We start from the raw sequence: 12572 nt of genomic DNA, 5'->3' as shown, positions 1-12572 counted from the left end.
TGGTACATTTACACAAAGGAATATTATTCAGCTGTTACAAAAATTAAATCATGAAATTTTCAGTTAAATGGGCTAAGCTAGAAATAATTATATAGAGTCAGGTAACTCAGAACCAAAAAGATATATATGATATGCATTCTCTTATATGTAGAATTATCTGTTATGTATTCAATAAGCAGACTACAGTTCATACAACCACAGAGGTTAAGTATGTATTATAGGACTGGGGTGAAGGATTGGATCACTCTAGGAAGGAGAAATAGAAGAGTTATCAATGGATTCGTAGTGGACTGGAATTGGAGGGTCAAATAGGGAGAGGATGGAAAAATGGGGCTAAAGATAGAATATGGAGAGGGACAGCTAAAACTAAGGTCTATTTGAAAGGTTGTATAGAAACTCAGTAGAGTAGAAGCTTCCTAAAATATATACATATATAAAGATTATCTAAAAGGAATCCTCAAAGAACAGGAGAGACTGAACCCAAATGGACATCCCTTGTCATAAAATGAAGCCTCAAGTGTTGGTCAAAGAAGCCCTATAGGAACCCACAAATAACCAAGGCTATTTACAAGGCTATTAGTTATTTTCTCCAAACTAATGGTTAGTACCCATTGCTGAAGACAGCACCTACATGACTCATTGAATAGGAGAAGTTGAGCCAGTATCTAACTAGAACCTTCATCCTTACAGTGTTCATGGGACTGAATGGTACTTATCACACTACCAAAGGAAAAAGGTAAACATCAGCTCAGCTACAAACTCTTCAGTCTATGATGATGATCTGCCTGTGAGGAGTGTTAATAGTAAAACATAGCTTGTGGGAGTAGTCAACCAATACCTTATTAGATAAGGCCCATTCTATGAGATGGAACTTGTCTTAGAGAGTCATTGCTGTGAACACGAAGGCAACTTTTATAAAGGATAATGTTTAATCAGGATAATTTGTAGTTTCAGAGGTTTAGCTTGTTATTATAATGTGGGAAGCAAGGTAGCATGAAGTCAGGCATAGTGCTGTAGGAACTGAGAGTTCTACATTTTCATCTAAAGGCATCCAGAAGGGTCTCTTCCACACTGGGCAGAGCTTGAGCACAGGAGGCCTCAAAGCCCTCTTATGTAGTGACATACTTTCTCTAACAAGGCCACATCTCCAAAAGGCCACACCCCCTAAAGTACCACTCCCTACAGCCAAGCATTGAAACACATGAATCTGTGGGGGTCATTCCCTTTCAAACCACCATACAACCCATCCCCAGCATTGCCTGGTTGACAAAGAACCTGAGACCAGACAGGTCAGGGACTTAAAAGAAAACCAAATACTATTGTTCTGCTAAAGAAACATAGCCATAAAAGGACTCCTAATGACATTCTGCTATACTCATAGATTAGTGTTTTGCTTAGTCATCATCAGAGAAGCTTCCTCCTCAAGTATATTGCAACAGGTAATAGAGGCCAACAGCCAGACAATATGCAGAGTAGGAGATTTTTAGATGGAGAACAGCAAGGAAACAAAACCTTTGAAGCACAGCAGGAGTTATGCACATACAAATTCACAGAGACTGTTGCAGAATGAGCTAGGCCAGCATGGGTCTGTGCCACTTGGGCCCCCAATGCTGAGAGAAGTAGTCACAAGACCCCATCCCTAACCAAGCAATAATCTCCATTTGATAACTTGCAAATTAAAAGTCAGTTTTCTCTAACAGTGTCTCACCGAGGATGCAAACCACCCTTAAGATTATGCCCCAGGCCCAGCAGCAGCTAGCCAACACAACTAGAACTCAGTAGTGTCTTTAAGGTTCTCTGTCTCTTAATGTTTGGTCAGAACATTTTATTTTAACTTTACTGGTCTTTAGAATATATAATATTGCTTCTGCTTTTGTGTGTGTGTGTTTTTTTTTAATTGAATTCTTGTGTGCTTCTGACTCTATATGCTTTCTTGTTTTTTTCCCTCGGCTTTTTCTTCTGTTTGTTTTTCACTCTTCTGATTGTTTTTGTTTTATATTATTTTATCTTATTACTATTTGTTAGATCCCGTTTTGTTTTCTGAGGAGAGACTGAAAGGGTACGGATTTGAATAGGAAATTAGGAGCACCTTGGAGCTGGTAGGAGAGGGGAAATTGCAATCAGAGCATAGCTTATGAAAAATAAATCTATTTTCAATAAAAGAAAAAGAACGTATATTTGAAAGCTATAGAGAAGTTAAGGAAGGGAACATTGAAGGGAGAGCATTTGTGAAGAAAATCTGGTGTAAGAAAAAAGAATCTCATGCAAAGCCAAATGCAACAATATAAAAATGTACGTTGCTTGCTGGTAATATTTAAAAAATCGGGCCTAAGTTCTTAAGGAAATCTAATAAAACACAAACTTTCATTTACTTTCTAATTCATCAGAATCCAGTTGCTATATGGATAGCTTGGTGAGCACAGACTGGTTTTACTGGGCTTATTGACTATTTTCACAATTTCTCATCCTTTCTATGGAACCAAGAGTCGAACTACATACAGCACCACAGAAAACTGCAAACAAAAAATACAGTGGGTCCGCGGGACACACCCTTTTCCTGGGGAGTCCATCCTCCAGCCTCCGCTTCCGGTGCTGAGGTGGGTGTGGCTCGCAGTGACGTCACTGCCGTGCGCCGACCGGCGGCGGCGGATTCAAATCGCCCGCCCTGGGGTGGTGGAGAGGCGGGTGTCGCGTCCGTCTGCGGTGAGCGGCGGCCCTGAGATCGCGAGGATGGCGCCCTCCACCACAGTCACGAGGCGGGTAAAGCGCAAGGCGCCCCGCGCCTTCCTCAAGCGCACCCTCAAGCAGAAGAAGCCGCACCTAGGCCTGGGGAGGTGCTGCGACCTCCTGGTAAGTCCTGCTCTCTCTCGGTCCCCAGGCTCGCCCGCCACGACCCGCCGCCGAGCGCCCCTGCCCCGGGGAACGCGGGAGGAGGACCCGGAGCCCTTTCGAAGCTCCGGCGGGAAGGCCCCGCCCCTTATTGCCTCCAGGTCCAGCCGTTAAGGGGACGGTCTGGCTCTGCGGTTAGTTTAATTGATCCCGGGATGGAAGGTGAACCGGCTACAAACAGATCAGGCCTCCGGCCTGCCTCCCCAGCTCCTGTATGTTCTTATGGACCGCATTTCTCTATGACCGCTGCGCTAGGTCCCTTAACGAAAGTGATCGATCCGTGTAGCTGTGGCGTCAAATCTTTAAAACTTTCAAGACTCGTTTTTCAGACTCAACGTTTCCCTGAAATATAGTGCTTTCCACTGACCAATTGCCCGAAATTAAATAACTATGTTTCTGCCTGGAAGTAAATTCAGTTTGTTTTCTGCCTTTTGTTTTGTTGTTTTGTTTTACTTTGGTTTTGGTATTTCAATACAGGGTTTGTCTGTGTAGCCCTGCCTGTCCTGGAACTTGCTATGTAGACTGGCTTCGAACTCAAAAGATCGGCCTGCCTCTGCCACCACCACTAACGCTCTCACTATGTTTGTTTTCAAGACAAGGTTTCTCTGTAACTGCCCTGGCAGCAGTCCTGGAATTCAGTTTGTAGACTAGGCTGGAACTCACAAAGACACCCCCTCACCTCCACCCTGCCTCTGCCTCCCAAGTGCCTGACAATGGATGCAGGGAACTTGGCTCCTTCAGAAGAGCAGCACATGCTCTTAACCACTGAGCCATGTCCAGATACTGGTTTTCTTGACTACTACTGAATTATCTACATTTTCTCTCTCATTTTTTTTTTTTTATCATTGCTGTTTTTTTGCCCTGACTCCTTGGTGGTTGAGATCGTGTGAGTGAGCTGGGATTTCCTTGGAGTACACTTTTGATAGTTTATTCTGTTTTCCCTGGAGCCTACCAGAGAACAAAACCCACCTGATGAGGAATATCCAGGAGATCACTAGCTGATTCAAGGGATTTTGTTGGGCCTTTCTCAAGTAGCTAGTTTCCATTTTCTGTCCTGGAGTGACCTGTGGCTGTATGGACTCTGGTGGAGTGCCCTAGGTGTCAAGCAGAGTTGAAGCCCAACACTTTGTAGTGGTAGCAAAGGGAAGGTCCTTTGGCCAGTTGTTACTCCTGGTGCTGTTTTTCTGTTCTGTCACTTTTTAAAACAGTTCCTGTTGAGGCTTTTGTTCATTGACATTTCTTTGCTTACAGTGTTCTGCTCTCCCTTAACTTCATAATTATACCTGATAAAGCACTCCATGCCATTCATAAAGTTTGTACCATTTAAAGCAGCACATTTTGTTCTTTTGTATGAATACCATACCAGTTAGTTGTTGAGGCGCTGATATTATTCTCAGTGTGTCAGATTCTGATGTTAGCTCCCAGTGTAGTACAAAGCGAAGCCTTATGGGATGATTGTTCCCATTAGTCTGGGAACTGGAATCAGGAGCCTTTGTCTTTAAGCACAATGCCCTGAGTCATTATTGTTTGGCATACTTGGTAGTTGATATAAATAATAAAAGAAAAAAATGTGCAAGATACCTGTGAATAGTGCCCTCACAAACCTGGAAGAAGCTGTGGGTTAGAAAGTTGTGAGTAATAAATTTATGTTAAAAAGGTATATATATTATATAATACTACATGTGCTTTGCTTTTAAAGATCCATTTGAATTGCCTACTTTTTGTTCAGCGATTGGCAGAAGAGTCCAGGACAAATGCTTGTGAAAATAAATCTGGAGTTATCAAAAAGGATCATATACTGGCTGCAGCAAAGGTAAAATAGAAATTTTCTTAGTAACAAGAGTTAACTTTAAAAATACTGTTATGGCCATCATCTTTGACTCAAATACTTTTTATTTTGAAATACCTGTAGGCTAGCATAGTGCTAGAAGAGTTAGGAAAGACTGTGAGGTGCACCAGCTAGGAAGGCTGTTCAACTTTGTTAAAATACACAGCATACTTAGCATTTGGTAAACTTGTTTAAGCCTGTAATACTTTCTTTTATAGTACCCATACTAATACCTCTTTGCTGGCCTGCCTGACTTGGGGAAGCCAAGGCAGTGGGCATGCCCTGGCAACTTTTATGAGGCTTCTGAATACTCTTCAGTGGGAAACACGACAACTATTAAATTCCAAATAAGGACTTTTCTGAAAGCAATGCAGTGATTAAGAGCATGAAGAGTATATGAAAGTGTTTTCAATTTATACGCCTGTTTTTTCTAAATATATAACATACTTAGCATTTTCTAAAATTTTTATTGCCATTATTATTTGCCTGTATGTGTATGTGCATGTGTTTGTGTGTGTACACATGTACATGTGTATACCTGTCACTTATCAAGGCATACCTGTAGAGGTCAGAGCAACTTTTGGCAGTTGGTCTTCTCTACAATGTGGGATGAGACACAGGTCATACTTAGCTGTTAGTTTCTATATCTGCAGAGCCAACCCATGGAACCTGAGGTCTATTTTTCTTTTTAAATTGTAATATCCAGATTGTTTTAAATTTTTATTTTTATTTGTATAGTTTTGAAGCTAACTTAAGGCCTCATCCTTCCAGGATTTTTACAATTTAATATTTCCCTTTGTCTTATTTTTGTAACATTTTATGTTTTGAAAATTGTATGTAAAGCAAGTTATTCAATGTAAGATGACCAGCTGTTAAAATTCAAGCTTAATTGTGAGATGCTTTACATTGCGATGGATTTATACTGTTTGATACTACTTTATAGTTGTTTTGAGTTTGAGACCTTTTTTTATACTCTAGATCTTTAATTTGTTGGCAGGCTGGGGCTAGGGATGACACATGACATGATACCCAAACCTGTTTTGAAATCAACCGTTTTGATACTTAGATTGTAACTGGCAAGGTTTGTGAATGAAAGTGAGTCTAAAACCAGTTTGGGTGATCTAGGGATGTTTCCATTTATTGCGAGAGGTAGACTGTGCTAGAGAAATGTAGACCATTTACCTTGCAGATCAATGATTCTGACTTGTTTTTATAGCTATAATATATATCTTCATTTCCTCCCTTACAGGTAATTCTGAAGAAGAGCAAAGGTTAGGGGTCAACATGTGCTTAAGCATTATATGATGTATTAAGTCGTAACAGATCAAAGAAATACTTTGTATGTATCAGTTTATATTGTGGTTTATTAAAACACTGAGGAATTATGCTTTATTCATTAATGGCTTCTGAGTTTCTTTTGTGTTGCTGTGTTGTTGCTTAGTGTATCAAAAATGAAACCATGCTGTATTGAATAGCTTGAAGAGATGTGTACTCCTTCGACTAAAGTTTATGTCTTTGAATTTAACCAGAATTATGTAGTGAATTTAACTTCTAAGAAAGCAATGTACAGTAAAATCTGGGTACATTTTAAATATGTTAATATTGCATGAATTCACAAAACACTAGTTTTTTGTTACACTAGTAGTAATAGTAAAATTTCTCAACTAGAAGATTGTAAGCATCAACTAAAGTTTTTACAAACTTGTTTCCATCTATAAGCCACAAACTAGAAGATGTGAATCAAACTGACATGTTTTCTTCAGTCGTGGAATTTAGTAGATAAGACATTTTCCCATGTCATTCTTTTGGAAGATTACTATATAATATTCAGTTTTCATTTTTGTTCTGAGATAATTCAGATAGTATATGAAGTTACAAAGCTAATATAAACATACATTCTACACTAAACACCCAGTTTCCTCAATGCTTATATAGAATATATAGTGCAATATATCAAAAGCAAGACTTTGGTAATTGGATCAGTATATATGTAGCTCTGTGCTATTTTATCATGTGTACAGATTTATGTAATTATATGTGACCAATATATAGAACTACTTCAGTACCACAGAGGTCTTGTTGATTTATACTCTACCATGTCCTCTACCAGTCTGCCACCCTAACCGGCTTTTCTCCAGCTCTATAGTTTTGAGAAGGGAAGCATGTCAGAAATAAGCATTGGAGATGGTTTCACTCCGCGTAACACCCTTGTGTTCTGTTCACTGCCGAGTGTGGATGCACCAGATTTTGTAAAGCTGGTTTGCCTATTGAAGAGCATTTTGCTTTGTTGAATTTGGGGATTGCTATAAATAAAATTTCTATGAATGATTGTAAACATTTTTTTAAATCTGTATAAGTTTTCACTTTTTTTTTTCTAGGAAAAATGCCTAGAAGTTTGATTGATAGGTCAAATGGCAAATCTGTGTTTAACTTAAAAACAAAACAAAACAAAGAAATAAAAACTACATAGCTAAGCAAGGTAGAGTGATGGTACTGTATTTTTACCAACAGTATATGAAAGTAATTTTATTCACATTCTAGTAAACAGGTTTTTTGTTATTTTAATTTTTCTGACAGGATTATGTAATTTTGTCTTTTTTTTCCTTTGTTTTCCTTTGGTTTTCGAGACAGGGTTTCTCTGTGTAGCCCTGGCTGTCCTGGAACTCACTTTATAGACCAGGCTGTCCTCGAACTCAGAAATCTGCCTGCCTCTGCCTCCCGAGTGCTGGGATTAAAGGTGTGTGCCACCTCGCCCGGCTTGGATTATATAATTTTAATTTGTACACATCGCACAGTGGCTTTTGTCTATGCTGGGGCTCCTATTACAAATTGACATTCACCAGGGAGCTTATAAGCAAGTTTATTTACGCCAGGCCTGGTGGTTAAAAGTCCAGAGGTCAGAGTGCTCACTCTGATCTCAAACTGATAAGTGAGTTCTGGTGATATTTATATTACATTATTCAGCTTATAGAGATTTAGGAAATACAAATTATATGGGACAAAGATTGCAGTAATTTTGAAGGACTTAAGATGTAATCTACAGATTAAATGGTTTAAAAATTAAAAATAAGCTACAGCCCCAGTCTAATAGCATATATTACAGTTTTTCTTTAAAAATAAATTTTCATGGTAGCTGAAATGACTCAGCAGATAAAAACAGGTATGAGACATCAGTGTCAGCCTTCTACCTTGGTACCCAGAAGCCATGTTACAGTAGGAGAAAACTAATTCCCCAAAGTTGTTCTCTGACCTCCACTTGCATTATATAAAAATAGTAAACGTAAGTGAGGTGATTGGTTTTATGTAGCTATTCACATACAGGAAGAAAAGCCAAGAATAAAGAATCAAGTTATGCCAAGTCTTTAAGACAAATATTTTAAGCATCTGGCTCCTGTGGAAGAGTAAGAACTGGGGAAATAATGTCTTTAAAATGATAGTCACCAACCAGATGGAGTCTAAAGTAGGAAAAGTTCAAAAAATGCCGCTTGAGAATTAAAATCCCTTGTAAATTTCTGCTAGAAAATTTTCAGGTAAATCTTAATTCTCAGAAAATGGAGATAGATTCTGGTCAAGGTTCCTTTTAAAGAAGACATTACCCATGCCAGATCAAAAAAAAAAAAAAAAAAAAAAAAACACAAGTGTTTAAATGAAGTATGATCTTTCTCCTAGTAAGAATTCGAGGATGCAGAAAGCTCAATGTTGGAACTGTATTCCATTCTAGAAGCTGCCAATTGTCTTTGAAGAGGCCTTGTTTCAGGTTCTACNAGGGAATTCGAGGATGCAGAAAGCTCAATGTTGGAACTGTATTCCATTCTAGAAGCTGCCAATTGTCTTTGAAGAGGCCTTGTTTCAGGTTCTACTAGATAGCACATGTGTTGAAGTGAGGAGAAAGACTCCCTAAATACCCTTACAAGGAGGAACATAGTATTGCAACAGGAAAATGCACACTGTAGTCAATTATAGACCATTTCAACGTGAGGGGGTGTTGTTAAAGTGGTTAACTTAAATATGACATTTTGAAACATGAGCTTTGAAGATAGATCAATACCAAGAGTGGTGTGTGTACGGGTTTAATAGACAATGGTTGTGCAGATATTCTTACAGAAAATTTTATTTACTTTTGTTCTCATAAAGTGGTTCTAACAGTCTTCTTTGAGTGGTTCTGTTAGCAGGAATATATAGATGGGATATTTTCATGGTTTCTCAGTTTTACTTATCTACTGTTAAGGTTTGGCAAAAAAGACCCCATGTTCATCCTGAAGGCTTTCAGTACCTGTGTTATCTTATCTCCCAGCTTTGTTTTATATTCCTTTATTATTTTTCTGAATGGAATAAATAGTTTTCTAAGGCAAGAGCCTCTCATTGAATCCTCAAAGATGTGCAAGTTGTTTTTTTTTTTAACTTTTTTTTGTCTGTTTGTTTTGTTTTCAAGACAGGGTTTCTCTGTGTAGCCGTGGCTGTCCTGGAACTCTCTCTGTAGATCAGGCTGGCCTTGAACTCAGAAATCTGCCTGCCTCCGCCTCTCGAGTGCTGAAATTAAAGGCGTGCGCTACCATGCCCAGCGATGTGCAAGTTTTTAATTCTGAAACAAGAACTTGACTTTGAATGGAAGCCATTAAAGAGGAAACATTAATTCCTTCAATTACACATGGACAATAGTAATGTACAAATGTGTGTGTGTGTGTGCGCGCGCGTGCATGTGTGTATGTATATATCCATGGCCTTCCTGAACTCTGAGAATAGTAGGTATTTGAGAAGCTAACACAAAGAGTTTATTAATCTTGATGGAATTCTGAACCAAAGAATGTCTTTATTTTGTGTGTATTATTTGTGTAAGTCCTAAAGCAAAGTCACTGTTTTACTAAAAAGCCATCTCCAGCATTTATTTCTCCCTGCCTCTGGCCTCTTCATTTCCGATTTTCTCCTGTGATCTTGTAGTTTTATTGTTGCTAAGGCTTGCATCCAGGTCTTCATGGATGCTAGGGAACTATGTTGCTGATGAACAATATTCCCAGGTCTCTGGGAATTTAATTTTCCTTAAAAAATATTTGTATTAGAAAGGGTTTTCAGTTAATAGTCAATCTGGAAGCACTCTTCTTGAAGCTGTATATAATAAGATAAAGTGCTGGAAGGAAAATTGTGTCAAAGATATATCTCCTGTAAAGTTGGAGTAGCTTTGGCCTGTATGCTTAATTTAACTTAAAAAACATTTCTAGTTAATATAAAGCTGTGCAATAAAAGGAAAAATGGCTAGTTCTGTTAAGTCTTGGTGTGCTTATTCTGAGAGAGTCACAGTCACCAATATATTTTTATTGAGTATAGTGTCCATTGGAAAGAATTGGATATTTGTACCTTGAGGCCATGGTAGGTAATACATTACCATAGGAAATCTCAGATGGGAGGGATTTCTTCAGCTGTGCTGGTAAGGAAGAACCAAGCAGAGGCTGTAAACAGGCAGGGCAGATACTATACTTGGCCTGCAGAAAAGAAAAAAAAATTAAATTAGACTGTACTATTTAAAAATTAAATTACACATACAAATTAAATTTCTTGCTTCATTTAAAAGGCTGGAAAGTACGGCAGTAATATAGCCATAATCAATTTTACTTAAATAGTAGCATCTCTTTCCAAATCACCTTTTATTTATCCTGCCTAGGACTGTTTTACTCTAGCATTAGCACTCTGTTTGAAAGTATCTGAGTGAGTCCACAATCCATTGGAAACTTGAAATCTGGGGTTTCTCTTGATATACCTAAGCAGTTTTACGGACACAGCCTATCCTGCTTCAATTACGTTCTCTTTCTCAGTACAGCTTTCACAATACTCTTGTGTTTTAGCAATGATCGTATTCTGTTGGTTTCAAATCTTACTCCGCTGCAGTTCTAATAGAGGAGCCATGTCCTGAGGAGTCCAGTCCCAGGCAGTAAAAGGATTTTAGTAACATACAGTTATTTGTCCTGCACCCACTCCTTGGTTTCTTAAGAAACAATTAGAAAAGCATGCTAGAACTGCACTTTAGAATGAATTTGAGGATGGTGATTTACTACAAGATGTACCTGGTACTAAAACTGAAGTCTTGAAATCTGGACCCATACACTATGATGCTGTTGCTACTAGAGCAATAAAATTTGCTCTTTTTACTGCAATGCATAATCAAACTTGGGAGAACATAGGCTTGTGGAAACTGAGTTCATATACCCTTGTCAGCATTGAGGTGAAACCTGACAATGAGTTCGCATGCCTTTTGTGAACAAATGAATAACATTAGGATGGTAACATATAGTGTAGAATAAAACTTCACAGGGAAATTTAACAAAGTAAATCTTTACCATTACTTCTTTTGAGAATCCAAATTACAATATTAAGTTCAATTGCGTTATAAGCAAATAATGTTGTCCATTCTTTTCTAAACTTGTTTTGATTTCTTGCCTGGTAGATGACACTTTGTGAAGCAATCTAGTGAAGCATAAGGATTTTAATTTTGAAAGTTCTTTTTTTTTTTAAAGATTTATTTATTATTATACATAAGTACACTGTAGCTGTCTTCAGATGCACCAGAAGAGGGTGTCAGATCTCATTATGGGTGGTTGTGAGCCACCATGTGGTTGCTGGGATTTGAACTCAGGACCTCTGGAAGAGCAGTCAGTGCTCTTACCCACTGAGCCATCTCTTCAGCCCAATTTTGAAAGTTCTTTACTGCCTATACTTTCCTGCTATACTTGCCAGAATCCCTCAAAGTCTGTTACTCAGGTCCTGTTTTCAGCTGTGTCATTAGAGTGTTTAAGTTTTCTCCTGGGGCAAACCAAATGCCACCTAATACGTTCCCACGATCATATAACTTGGGCCCACAAAAGTGCTCCACATGGTGAATGATGTGTCACTGGCTGGCAAAATCAAAGAGGAGCACAGAGTGCCAGGTTCTGCTGTGGGCTTCCTCAAACTCTCTTTGTGCATGATGAGCTGTGGGGCTGCTGGTTCACTTGAACAAAGTCACATGAGATGAATTTATCCTGTGTTCAGTTCATCCCTCACACATCTTTAGGTATGTGACATGTTCTGTTTCATAGCTAAAAATAATTCTGTATGCATTACGTAAGAAATCGGTTAAACTTAACTATTGTTTTTAGATTATAGAATTTAGGGAGAAAGAAAGGATAAAAGAATGCATTGTACTTTCTCTAATGGTATGTAGGACTATTATAGACTTTGCCAGATTTACTAGCAGGCAAAGGCTATCACCACCTACCTAGTTTTCTTGATGTGAGTCTTTTTTTGTGAATAATTTATTTTTTATTCACTTTACATTCCACTTGAAGCCCTTCCTGTCCTCCCAGTCCTGCCGCTATAAGTACTTCCTCCCCTCCTCTTCTTCTCAGAGAAGGGGAAAACCCCTTAGCTATATATTTATATTCTCAGGAAATGTAGCAGAAAGGCATCTCCGGATTTGTTTCGCGTACATCAGACCCTTGCTAGCAGACTACTCCTTTTGAGAATGCCATCAAAATACTACAAAACCTGTTTCAAAGGCTGAAGGGTTTCCAGTACCTCTGTCAAAGAGTAAATAACAAATACAAGTCAAGCAGAACCCTGGAGAACCTTCACCGTAACCTGCTTTGCACAACAACTAGAGGAAACTGAATAACTGACATTGAGGAGCACATAGACATGATCCTCAAAACTTATTTCCCAGTTACATATGGTGGCAAGGGAAACACTTGCTTAAGAACTCTTTCAAAGTGTGGGGACAGTGCTATATAGTTACTAGGGGATGCTCTCCCATCTCTTAAACTCCAAGTTTGCTACATCTTGGCTCTACCCAGCACCCTCAGGGAGTGTTACAAATTATCTCATCTTT

The 12572-nt window shown here is 38.7% G+C and overlaps 1 protein-coding gene across 2 annotated transcripts; it reads left to right on the top strand.

Annotated features, from left to right (window-relative positions):
- The first annotated feature begins 2684 nt into the window (after positions 1-2684).
- Cenpw (centromere protein W) lies at positions 2685-7191 on the top strand. Of its 2 annotated transcripts, XM_021221549.1 has the most exons (3): positions 2685-2850; positions 4589-4702; positions 5967-7191. In XM_021221549.1, exons 1-3 carry the CDS (start codon positions 2731-2733, stop codon positions 5991-5993), a joined length of 261 nt encoding a protein of 86 aa, XP_021077208.1. In that variant the 5' UTR covers positions 2685-2730; the 3' UTR covers positions 5994-7191. The 2 variants fall into 2 exon arrangements, with proteins under 2 accessions (XP_021077208.1, XP_021077209.1); XM_021221550.2 differs by lacking the exon at positions 5967-7191 and having other exon boundaries at positions 4629-4706.
- The last annotated feature ends 5381 nt before the right edge of the window (positions 7192-12572 follow it).

The sequence above is a fragment of the Mus pahari genome, chromosome 21, assembly GCF_900095145.1.
Source record: "Mus pahari chromosome 21, PAHARI_EIJ_v1.1, whole genome shotgun sequence".
In the NCBI taxonomy this organism is placed as follows: Eukaryota; Metazoa; Chordata; class Mammalia; order Rodentia; family Muridae; genus Mus; species Mus pahari.
The sequence above is the reverse complement of the archived record's forward strand: the minus strand, read 5'-3'. Positions and strand labels throughout refer to the sequence as shown.